At 33.7% G+C, this 12255-nt stretch overlaps 1 protein-coding gene across 1 annotated transcript in view; it reads right to left on the bottom strand.

Moving 5' to 3' along the window:
* The window catches only part of LOC138322284 (xanthine dehydrogenase/oxidase-like), a 37638-nt gene extending 26091 nt beyond the window's left edge, over window positions 1–11547 (bottom strand). The window contains exons 1-7 of the mRNA XM_069266322.1: window positions 11398–11547; window positions 6101–6158; window positions 5692–5788; window positions 5355–5463; window positions 2128–2254; window positions 1461–1522; window positions 1033–1155 (exon numbers count right to left, since the gene is read on the bottom strand). Coding sequence (XP_069122423.1) covers window positions 1033–1155; window positions 1461–1522; window positions 2128–2254; window positions 5355–5463; window positions 5692–5788; window positions 6101–6158; window positions 11398–11445 — 624 coding nt within the window. The 5' untranslated portion in view covers window positions 11446–11547. The remainder of the gene's footprint in view (window positions 1–1032; window positions 1156–1460; window positions 1523–2127; window positions 2255–5354; window positions 5464–5691; window positions 5789–6100; window positions 6159–11397) is intronic.
* Window positions 11548–12255: the final 708 nt, after the last annotated feature.

Genomic DNA, 12255 nt, shown 5'->3' with positions numbered 1-12255 from the left:
ACCCTCTCCCTCCTGTTGTGGAAAAAAAATCATGAAACTTGACATGCGCAAAAAATGTGCAATTACCTAATTAAATCAATATATTTTTTCGTTTTCGGGTACAACTTTTCGCATAATATCGAAAGCAATTCTAACTCGAACGTGAACGTAAGTATTTCGGTAATAATTCTGGAAAACGTTTGTATTAATGCATGGTTGTCAGTCTTAGGTCGGGAATTTATGTATTCGTTAATATGTTAACAAAAATGGTTACGTGAACTGTTGTGTACGAGTACAGTATGTAATTGTGATATTACATACATGTAATAGAAGAGTACAATATTATCGATATGTAACACCTGGTATTTGACGAGTCAGACACCTTATGCTTCTTTAATTTAGGAGGGGACATAGAAAAATAAAAAAAAACTACAATACAAAAGAAAAATATCCAACAAACATCTATATCGTCAATTTTTTTTTACATAAATTATTTATAACGAAAAGAATTTCAATAAGGGAAATCTGCATGCGACATCTTTTTGTTAATATACGTAGTGTTCTGTATATCATAAAAAGTCTTTGAAATATGCAAGCAGATATTTAAACGAGTCACAAACACATGTGACACATGTATATTATTTCAGTTTTTTGTTTATTATCTTTGTTAAATGAATTGCAAATTCAGACATTAATTTGTCTGTTTTATCATCATCCAATATGTTATCCGAAAGTGAGCATAATGTCGTCTAACTTCTTTGTAGTTTTTGATGCATGATACTTAACATATTTTGCGCTCTTTTGGAATGTTCTGTTAAAATATTCTGTATATTTTTTATATCGATTTAGTCCTTATTTCTGAATAGTAAATAAATGGATTGTTTTCTTTTTAAATTAATTTCTTAGTCAAGAAATATTTCAACGAAACCGCATATTAGACATAAAATATCTGTATAATGCAGCTAACATACTGTAAAAGTACATTTTAAGAAAAATAACAAATATCTTTCCTAGATAATAAATACTTCATTAATATTAAAAGAGTACATTTACCTGTAATTCTGGAGGGAATATGACATCTTGTGTCGACACATTTCCTTCGTTTGGTTTTTTAGATTCTGTTTGCACTGTTGTGTCAGATGTCTCCAAACAAAATCCTAATCCACAGGGACATTTCTGCATTAACAAACACACTGGATGAACTGATAATAATAATGATTGCAAACTCATGTTGTTTGCGCAGAATCGTCACATAGCATCAACACATAAGAATTAAATCACAGAAATAAACCGATCAATTTTATCTTCATTAGTAGTGCTAGTGTTTGCACAATCGCTGCCCAATTCTCTTTCAAAACTTACCTTCTCAATCACAAACAACACTGAAGATGGATCTTACAGTCGATAGATATACAGATCATACACTTTTAAATGAGCATTACATGTGAAATCCTACAATGTTTAACTTGTACAATACGTACCTCTTTGGCCGATTTGAAAGCTTCCACAATGGGTCTATACCCTGTACATCTACAGAGGTTTCCTGAAAATTAGTTAATCAATAAGGGATTTCTAAAGTTCAAACGCCTATATGTCTGATTTCAAAATACATATTCTTTTATGAAATCCATTAATAAACAGTGAAAAGAATTTGACAAGATTCAAATTTAGGTTCAAAATTTTAATTTAGATTTGTAAAGGGATATCAGATGTTTTCCTTCGCGGTAAAAATACACCTCATTTCTAATGATGAGCAACTAGACTATACTTGTATTCTTTAGAATCGTTTAAAACAACACCTTTGATCAAGCTTTTACCTCCGCTATTGCGCATATCAAAGTCCCTAAGATAGCCATATTTGCCGAGCAGTTAAGGTATTTACACGGATTGCTACAAATCCTCTACCTCTGGATTGTAACTTCGAAATCAATGTTTGTCAGTTATACAAAAAGTTCAGAATATAAAGAAAACATCACTATAATACTGTGAAAATTGTAGATACTACAACAACCAACGAAAAGAATAGCAGAATACTGTGTAAAGAATAGTGAGATACAGAGGGGAAAATTGTAATATCACTTTTGCATAGCCAACATATCTTATCCTCTTCTAATATATTCTTACTTCTATTCCTTACATGATACCAACCTTCTAGAACTCTTTCCATTTGATCTTGTGTGGGTTCTGGGTTGTTCCTAAATAGTGTATACATGGTCATCACCATACCAGGGGTACAAAATCCACACTGAAGGCCGTGGTACTCCACAAGGCTTTTCTAGGGTTTTAGAAATCAAATTTTTAATAGTATTAAACTAAACAAGATGCCTAGAGGGCCTGTATCGCTCACCTGTTTTTTTTCTTTGAGTAATTCTGATTTTTAGTAACAAGTGATTCAAATATCACAAAGACAAATTGACCCCACGATATTGTTTAATTTTGAATCACCAATATGATGATATAGATACCAAACGAATATGCTAATCCAACAGATAGTTTCGGAGAGGAAGTAATTTACATGATTATCATAAAACTAAGAACTGGAAGAATTATAAGTAATTTGGAGGAACCGTAAAAGTGCGCTGATTTTAAAATCTAAAAAAGATCTTATTAAAAATGCTAAATCATTAAAAACAAGCCAAGCGCATTATTATGGAATCATCTTAAATGTGTGTCTAAATTTTAAGAATCATAAAAATTATTCCTAATCAACTGAAATGTGATAATGGTGTGATTATTTCGGATCAACAAGAGATTCTAGACAAAATAAAGTGCACAATTTTGTAAATGTTTCAAATCTAGTTGAATACAATTAGAATTTGATTATAATGATCATGTGCAAATGAAAGAACATGCATCAAGGCTGATAATCCTCTCAGAATCCTTTCTGCATTCACTTACATAAAATTAGAGGAAGTTGAAATCATACATTAGAAAAGTCTTGATGAATACAAAATCAACTGGTATCGATGGAATAGGTCCAAGGGTTATAAAATTATGTAACGTTATTATTTCTCCCCTATTTTGACTTACATTATTACATTTAAGTTTATCAAAGTCTCGTTTTCCATCGTCTCTTAAAGAGGCAAGAGTGACACCATTACATATGGGTGGCGAAAAAGACAATCTTGATAATTACAGACCTATATCTATATTACCAACTTTTCAAAAAATATTTGAAAAACATGTTATAAATCATCTTTTTCTAATCATATCTTGTAAAATTACAAACTTTACTGCACAGATCAGTTTTAGGGCAAAACATTCATGTGTAGACAGCTCTAGCCTATCTGATTGATAGATGGATTGATTGCATAGATAAAAACGAAATGGTAGGAGCAATATTTATAGATTTTAGGAAGGATTTTTGACTTAGTAGATCATAATAATTTTCTTCACCTGACAGTTAAAATGTTTAAATATTTCACCGTCAAGTATTAATCGTTGGTTTGCATTCATACTTATGTGGCAGAGTTCAAAAAGTTCAGTATAGAAATAGCTCCTCATCACCTGAATTCATAAAATCGGGAGTTCCACAAGGATCAATACTGGGTCCTTTATTGTTTATAATTCATGTAAATGATATGCCGCAATATGTGAAAAATTGTCAAATAGATAGAATGTATGCAGATGACAGTACTATGCATGTAAAGGGTATTGACTATACTAGTGTTACATGTCCAACTACAAGAAAACATTGAATCAAATTGTAAAATGGTGTACAAATAATATACATGAAACTAAATCAAAATCGGAAGACCAAATCTATGTTAGTTTCCAGTAAACAAAAGTCGGGGTGATTTCATATGCCCATAGTAATGTATGCAGTAATGAGGAAATACATTCTACCTCATTTCAAAAGCTTTTGGTGTACACATCAATAAAAACCTCACTTGGGTAGAACAAGTAAAACAAGTTTTAATCAAAATTTGAATGTCGATGCCAAAAAGTTTATTAACAATGCATATATTTCTCCCAATAATGGACTATGCTGCTGTTGTATGGGGGAATGGCTTGACCCAAGAACAAAAAACTGCAATTACTAAAATTCAAAAACGAGCACTTAGAGTTATTTTGAGCAAATGAACTTTGACTCCAAGCAAAGAGCTGTTTAAAGATACTGATGCTCTTCCTTTCGAATATAGAATTGTGTAAATCATACATTTATACTAGTTTATAGGTCATTAAATGATCTGGCACCTGAAATGTTTAAAAACTGGTTTTTATTTCTTGCAATGAAAATGTATTAATATGGGTTAAAGATCAACGACATGAAATAAATTAATCTACCTAGAACACACTCTGAATTGTTCAAAAAAAAATCCCTTCCATTACAAAGGAGTTCAAGCTATGGAATAACTTACCAGCGAGTTTAAAAAACTGTGCCATCACTATTTGTTGCCCTTCAAAAGAAATCTTAAAACTTATTTTTTAACAATGTATTTATCAAACTGAAATTCCTTTGCATTCTCGTTTACATGTAATTTTTATCTACATACATGGTATATTATATAACACCACATAGGCTGCTGTCCTCTCTATATAAATATAGCTAAAACGTAGCTCATAAACCTCAACGAATCGTGGTAATTTAAGCTGTTTTGTAAATGATTGATAAATCATTTTATATGTTTCAATGCAAGGAAATTTAAATTGACCCTTTTTGACCCCGCCCCTCAGGCCTCCGGGGAGGTCAGCCCCATCATTTGTACAATTTTGAATTCCCATCCTATGAGGATGCTACCATTGCATTATGACTGCTTTCCCATAATCAGTTGCAGAGAAGAAGTCATTGATATGGAAATTGCCAAATTGACCCCTTTTGACCCAGCCCTTCAGGCCCCCGTGGGTCAGCACCATCATTTGTGCAATTTTCAGTCAGTGACCCATAAGGATGCTACCAATCAAATTTTGATGAATTCCGACCAGCGCTTATAAAGGAGAAGTTGATTGTTGACGGACGGACGGACGAACGGACGGACGACGGACGCCGGACGACAGACGACAGACGCCGGACGACGGACGCCACGATATGGCATAAACTCACCTTGGTCCTTCTGACCAGGTGAGCTAATGAAACAGAAAAAAACACTTCGATTTACTGTATTGAAAATATGTTTACAAAAAAAAAAAAAAAAAAAAAAAACTGAAGAGCTTGTCTGACAAGGATTTTATACAACTGTATGACGTTTTCATCAATGATCTGATCATATTTATGTATGTTAGATTTACTGTATTGAAGAGGGGCAATACACAGAAAGTTATTTTACAAACAGAAAACAAACCCGCCAAATGCTAAGTACTCCAATAAGGAAATCTATTGTACTGAAAAGACAAAGCGAACACTGAACATCTGATAAGTATTATATTCAACTGACCTGGATCGGATGGAGTCCATTGCGAGTACTGCCTATCCCCTCTACTGTGGTCACGGCCATTCCGTGTAGGTAACATATCGGTACAAGGCAAGCGTTCACGGTGATGTGCCTTCAATATCAATATTTCAGTAAATATCTAGCAAGTTATTTCTTTGCATATTACAGAGTTATCCCCCTTTCGAGTTCTTATCGATTGTGACGTCATTACTCAATGAGCAAAAAAAGTAGTTTTTCATGAAAATTATGACATTTCATAAAAAACATGATTTAACAATCAGTGCCTCGCGTGGGAAGATAACAATGAGTATGCAAATGTGTGGAATGTGTGTAATCTTACCTTATTGCCTTTGTGTTGATATTAACGTAGGAAACCATCACTGTGCAGGCCCCACAAGCCCCTTGTCCGCATGCCTGTTTGGTACCTGTTAGGTATACTTCTCCAAACATCAAGGATAAATAGGATTTCCATGGAAAATAAATATAATTAAAATACATGAATTTACATTTGACTATATTTCTCTTTTATTTACACTAGTAAAATAGCTTTTTGACTATCTTTCTCTTTTATTTACACTAGTAAAAGAGCTATTTGACTATCTTTCTCTTTTATTTACACTAGTAAAATAGCTATTTGATAGATGCATTTTGTTTTCAAAAATTACAAAGGTCAATTAAGCCGTTAACCCAATATAATGGAAACATTATACATAACGTAAATTGCATGTACATTATATAAATAAGGATACAGGATCTTCGTAAGTACTGCAAAAGGGTCGTTTCCGGATCCGGTTCCCCAATTTTAACCTGGAGGAAAGAGAGGAAAGGTGATGAATTATTATGTTGCAGCCCGGATGTTGTAATAAAAGATGACAGAAACGTGGAAAGATAATTGCTCACATATCAACACACATGAATAGGATGGTCATTGCCCGCTGCTTCGGTAACAGACATAAAAGGAATTAAATTGAGATGAAGATATTAATCATTTTTAAAATGACTAGAGATTAGATGGCTGGATGGTTATGCTTAACATATTAACAGCAGCGTTCGAAATTAACGCCTGTCCGTCTGCCTGTGACCGGCAGCTTTTTAGTCGGGCAGACAATTATTGCCATGTTGCTGGTCCTTTGACCCGCAACTTTTGGTCTAGATAGAGAATATACAAAACAAAAATCCGAATATGCGAATAGATTTTACTAATTAGTAAAACTATTACTTAGCTATTACGTTTTTGGTAATTATATAAACTACAAGGATGAAGGATAAATTGTAACTTTTTAAGGACCAGTAACTTTCAGCCAGAACCAGTATTTTTTACGGTTAGCCGCTCCTTAGGACTAGCAGGGGAAAATCCTTAAAGGAGAACACTGATGAACAGTTGATATTTGTCTCTTGTGTAAGCATAATGTTGCATGCGGGTGTTTTAAAGGGGAAACTATGGTATGATTGCAGTTGCGCAACATTGAACTCAGAATTGAACTCTACCACTTGTATAGACTATGGTGTGTCCAATCCAGGGTATAAAACCACGAGCAAATGGGGCAAATGCTCAACTCAATACAAAAATGAGGCAGTGGTGAGGGAGAAGTGCAGCAGTTAGGACGAAGACAAAAAACAAAGAAAATATTTCAAAACTCGTCAACATATCATATCATGTAATGGGACAGCATGCAGAACGGATTGTGACATACTTTGAATCACAGTTCAACAGGCGACCAAACAGTTGTGTTTCTTGATAAAGAAAAAGCATATAAACTGATATTGCAGACACTATTTAGTATAGCCCATTTGCAATCAATAAATCAATGATATTTCAGACATAGGTGAGAAAGCATCAGTCGAAAATAACCTTGCAAAAAGGTTTTGTTGTACTAAATATACTGGCCAGTACATTTCCTAAGAGGACAAACTATTCTGTTTAGAAGTAAGAAACTATACACAACTTTATGTTACAATCTGTCCTGGTCTTCTGGTTTCTGGTTTATTGAAACAGATAAATTTGAGATATGTACATATTTGTGTTTGATAATACTGGCAACTATCAGACAGAGAAAGAGATACATATTCGTATCATTGGTTTCAGAAGACAGAAGGAATATGAAATTCACATCTGTCGCAGCAACACGTATAATATTACCATGAAAAAGTCACTGCCGAGCCTACTTTTCGATTTTTTTTCTTGATACCTCTATCTTGTGTTAATTCATATTATTATGACATTTTATTAAACTCATCGTAAACTTGACCCATTCAATATGTACTGTGTCTCAATTAAGTCTGTTTCTGGTGTGTATGAGGGAATATTATGCATCTTATAACAATTAGACTCGCTCGATCAGTACGGGATATACCATTCCATTGGATGTGGTATTATGATGGAGTTTGGTTAAAGTCATGCGTCGATGTTTTGCAATTTGCAAGAAATATAGACACATCGATTAAACGTAAACAATGGAATAAATCGTTTCATTTCGCAAGAGAACTCGAATATTAATTGAAATGTTCCGCGAATAATTGGACATCAAACGTAAAATGAATTTCAGCTTATAGCAAGAGCTTTTCGTCACGAATGTATCTGTTCGCGAAAGTAAAGTGGTGTACACTTAACGAAATATACATAAACAACCTTGAATTCATCTGAGTATCGTTTATATTTAAGTCGTTTGATATAATACTAGGTGCTTCTTTTATAAAAAGGCAATGTTTGATGTTAATGATATTTGATGGTGCGATGAGATTCCATCATATTCAAAATAAGCGAGATGTACATGTATTTATATATACTGTGAAAATTGCGTAATTTTGAACACCAATGTACATCGAACACAGTCATTCGGCTCTATGGATATACGGACACTTCGATATTCTTAATATGTAATACTACCACCGTATCAGACATATAATGAGGTGTCCGTATATCTATAGAGCCAAAAGCCTGTACATCGACCGACATCTGGAACGTGATTATAGGACACAGAATATCAGTACAAGACTCGCATTTTTTTTCAAATATGCAGCTCGTTTTGTTTTGCTTACGTATACATGTAAATGTAATAGGTTTCTGCAAATCAGCGTATATATAGAAACAATATATATATAATTCTAATATAGATTGCTTTAAAAATACACTAGTTATATCTTTCTTAAAACATCCACAGTGTAAATCGGACAACTATAAGCGAGTTGCATCGGTTTTGCTGTATTCATACTTAGGTATACATTGTGACGTCAATATTTTGTTAGCGCAATTCACTAGTTTTTTCCCCAAACATATGATGATACGCTTGCAAACACAATCAATGCCTACCCGCAAGGGCAGATAACTATGTTCTATGCAAATACAGAATATTGCAACGCGCACAAATATTTATTAAAGGTACAATTCACTCAGGCTAATTCTTTTACGTAACCAAGAAGCAAAATATGGCATAAATGCCTTGTTCTACATTTTTTGTTAACCATATAACATAATCTATGGACAAAATCCACGTCATTGTTTAGTATTTTAATTTACACCATTTTAATTACAAAGCGTTGATCAATACGATTAAGCAGGTACACTATGTATGCTGTACCCATATCCGAGTCAATGTCACCCACGTTAAACAAATGAACTACATAACCACTGTGGAGGTGATAAAATGATTTTTAGGCAATACAATTCACCTAATCAGGTAAACACACTACTGTCAGAGCGATTTGAGCAATTCTAGACAAAAGTTGGATTACTCTACGAGGAAGGAACAGGGTTCGGCATACAAAATATTCGACCACAATGTGTAATGGTGGATAGCGAGCGAGTTTGAACATCACCACCATGGGCTTTTCTGGCATATCACAGTAAAACCGACTGATCTAATTTCCATTAAAACTGGGGTTTTTTGCGATATATGTACAAATCTTAATGTTTTTTAGACTGAATTGTCCCTTTAAGTAGATGTGACACATGATATTACACACATTTATTTACCCATAAATAGGCCTAAAGCGTTAGGACAGATACAAATCGTTGGTGCAATCTTCACCTCAATATAAACATACATACACATTACACAAATATAGATAATTCTTTATTCATACGTAATATTATGAGTTCTCAAGTTCAGGAGAACCAGCAACAATTTCTTAATGTATACGATGGTGTATACAAACTATACAGTACAAAGTAGGCCAGTACCGGTACATTTAACTTTACTTGAGCATTACATAGTTAACTTGATTGATCCAATACCCCTGCGTCTCCCATAGGGCTGTTCCTGGTGTTCATGAAATAGTCTTAAATATGTTACGTAAGCTGCACTAATCCGGAAGGATAGAAGTATGCACATGCTTAACGATTACATAAGGTGATGTAGTTGTTATCAGTTCTATTTCTATGGTGTATATTACAGTGAAGTGTGCGTTCATTGCTGCTTTGTATTTTACAAGAAGCTGACAAGAAGAAGGGAGAAACGTCGATGAAAGAATACACGTTTTTTGACTTACATACATGTACTTCGGTAATCAACTCATATATGCCAAAAATCTCCTTTTTCATCTTAAGATGTAAACGTTTGGTGCAAAATACATTTGTCCAATCACTGTCCAATCGTTCGACTTCTAATATGTAAAACTGGGAAAGCACCAATGCTGATCAAGGTAACTATAAATGATTTATCAAACATCTTGAAAATCTTAAGTTACACAACTATAACAACTAACCGGGTATACTAATATATAAGTCACATGTTTCATTCCCTGGGGCGGTAATATGTGATGTTATCGATATTAATTGGCGCGTTACAATTTCGTGAAATGGATAACACGTATTATTTAAATCTTAAATTTGAATAATTTTGAGGACCAATGTACATAGACCTAAATATTTCAGTACATAAACTTTTTATGCTCGTGCAATTGTGCAATCAATATCTGCGAATATTTTTTCTCTGGGTACATCATGTGTCTGATGTAATATGATTAAAATTTGGTTGCAACCTTCATTTTACTGTTTTTATTATTTCCTTTGGATTTTGATGTTCCTAGTCGGAGCTATTTTGCCGTTCTCTTAAAGATGCCCAATGATGGTATGTACGTGTAATGTTGTTGCGTTGATAATTTACTTATATAATTTCAATTAGCGCTTGATGTTCCACTCAAACAACTACGTGATATATTGTTTTCGTGAAATCGTTCTTTTATTATGTGACAAAAATCATTAAAGGCATGTACAAATAAAAACCTAAAGTATTTACCAGCTCTGTTGATAGTTTAAATTTGTTTTGAAAGTTGATTTAATTTTGTCAATCGACGCCACAATTAATATAGGTCAAGATGTTACCCCGGCGGGTTACCCCGCCGCTTTAGGACACGGAGGGGTTCACTTTCTGTGACGACGACCGACAAGATTATTGTTTATATCCTCTCGAAATATTCTCACATTAATATGAAACTTTTGTAGCAATACATTATGTCAAACCATCACAGTAATGTTCAGTTCTAGATCGTTTTTAAAGTAAACTTGATTCACTAAGTACTACACCAGAAAACTGGTAAAATGTACAAATCGCTAGTATTATTATAGTATACTTTATCATTGTTGTAAATGAATCGAAGAAATGATGATTGATGGAAAATGTCCCTTTTGAATTAATTATAGCACAATACTAAGTACCTGATTTGAATATTTTACCTTAATTTGTAATCAGATATGTCATGCTTGATCACGAAATGTATGAAAGTGTGTGCATGTGTATTTATGATAGAAACTATTTAAACGTTAATTTTTTAGATTACTGAAGGTAGCTTGCGTTTAAAATAAAAAAAAATGTTTGCCATATATTAGTGTCGTCCAATCTAATTTCATGTATTTACTATAAAATAAATGGTTCTGCAATATAAACTTAATTTATATCATGCCTTCTATTTGACCTTAAACAAGAGTGCCGTCTACATCACTACCTCTCAGTGTGACATGGGCCTATACCCAGATGCAAATAACAATATCACGAGGGAGATAACGTTATACCATTGAACAAATACTGAATTTATCTAGTATAAATACCTTTTTCCCGTTGACAAAAAACACCAGTGGGTCTGAAGTAGAATCCATATCTGCATTCAAATTCGGAGCCTGTTAGGCTCGTCTCTTGTTCACCTTTAGTTTGAATTTCAATTACCCACGTGACAGTGAACCTACCTAGGTAAAATCTCCATGTGTGGAGCGTGTCTCAATACTACATTTACTACAACATAACAGTCGTTATCTACTATATAGATGTTCGTCAGTGTCACATCGGTAACGCTTATATATCTGATATTCATATTGACTCACCTGAATTATATAAACACCGTGATAGTGTCTATGTCGTTCAAATTTCTAGTTGACGGTGCATATGCTTTCAATTTTACCATTGCCTTCAATAGCCCCCCTCCCTCCTCCCTTTAATTGAAAAAAAAGATTATTTTGGTTATATATATCAAGCGTATTGGAAATCAGGTTACGCCTATTTAGTCCTTTCCAAAGCTTCACACATATGACTTGACCTAGTACGCTCCGAGGGTGTAAAGGTTATTTACACTCAACTGTATCTCCCCCTTAGTAGGAGCTATCACATAACTCACTTGTAAAGATTCCGTGAGTAATAAGCCCAGTGGCACACATTTACGGTGACCGCTATGTCCATTTTTAACACTTATAAGAGGGAAATGATACATAAGTTGCCCTCACATAGGAGGGGATCCATTCAACTAGCAACTTTCATACTTTCGTTTTTTAAATTCAAAAGGCACATTGTAAAATTGCAGGGTTCACGAAGAAGAAAAAAAATACTAAAAGCAAGAAAACTTGCAACTCCAAAATACTGTATTTGTAATCTGGGGCCTATTTTTAAATTGAGGCATTTTAAGCGGTAAAGTTTCA

This window comes from Argopecten irradians, chromosome 4 (assembly GCF_041381155.1).
Source record: "Argopecten irradians isolate NY chromosome 4, Ai_NY, whole genome shotgun sequence".
Classification (NCBI taxonomy): Eukaryota; Metazoa; Mollusca; class Bivalvia; order Pectinida; family Pectinidae; genus Argopecten; species Argopecten irradians.
This window is presented reverse-complemented; position numbering and strand designations above follow the sequence as displayed.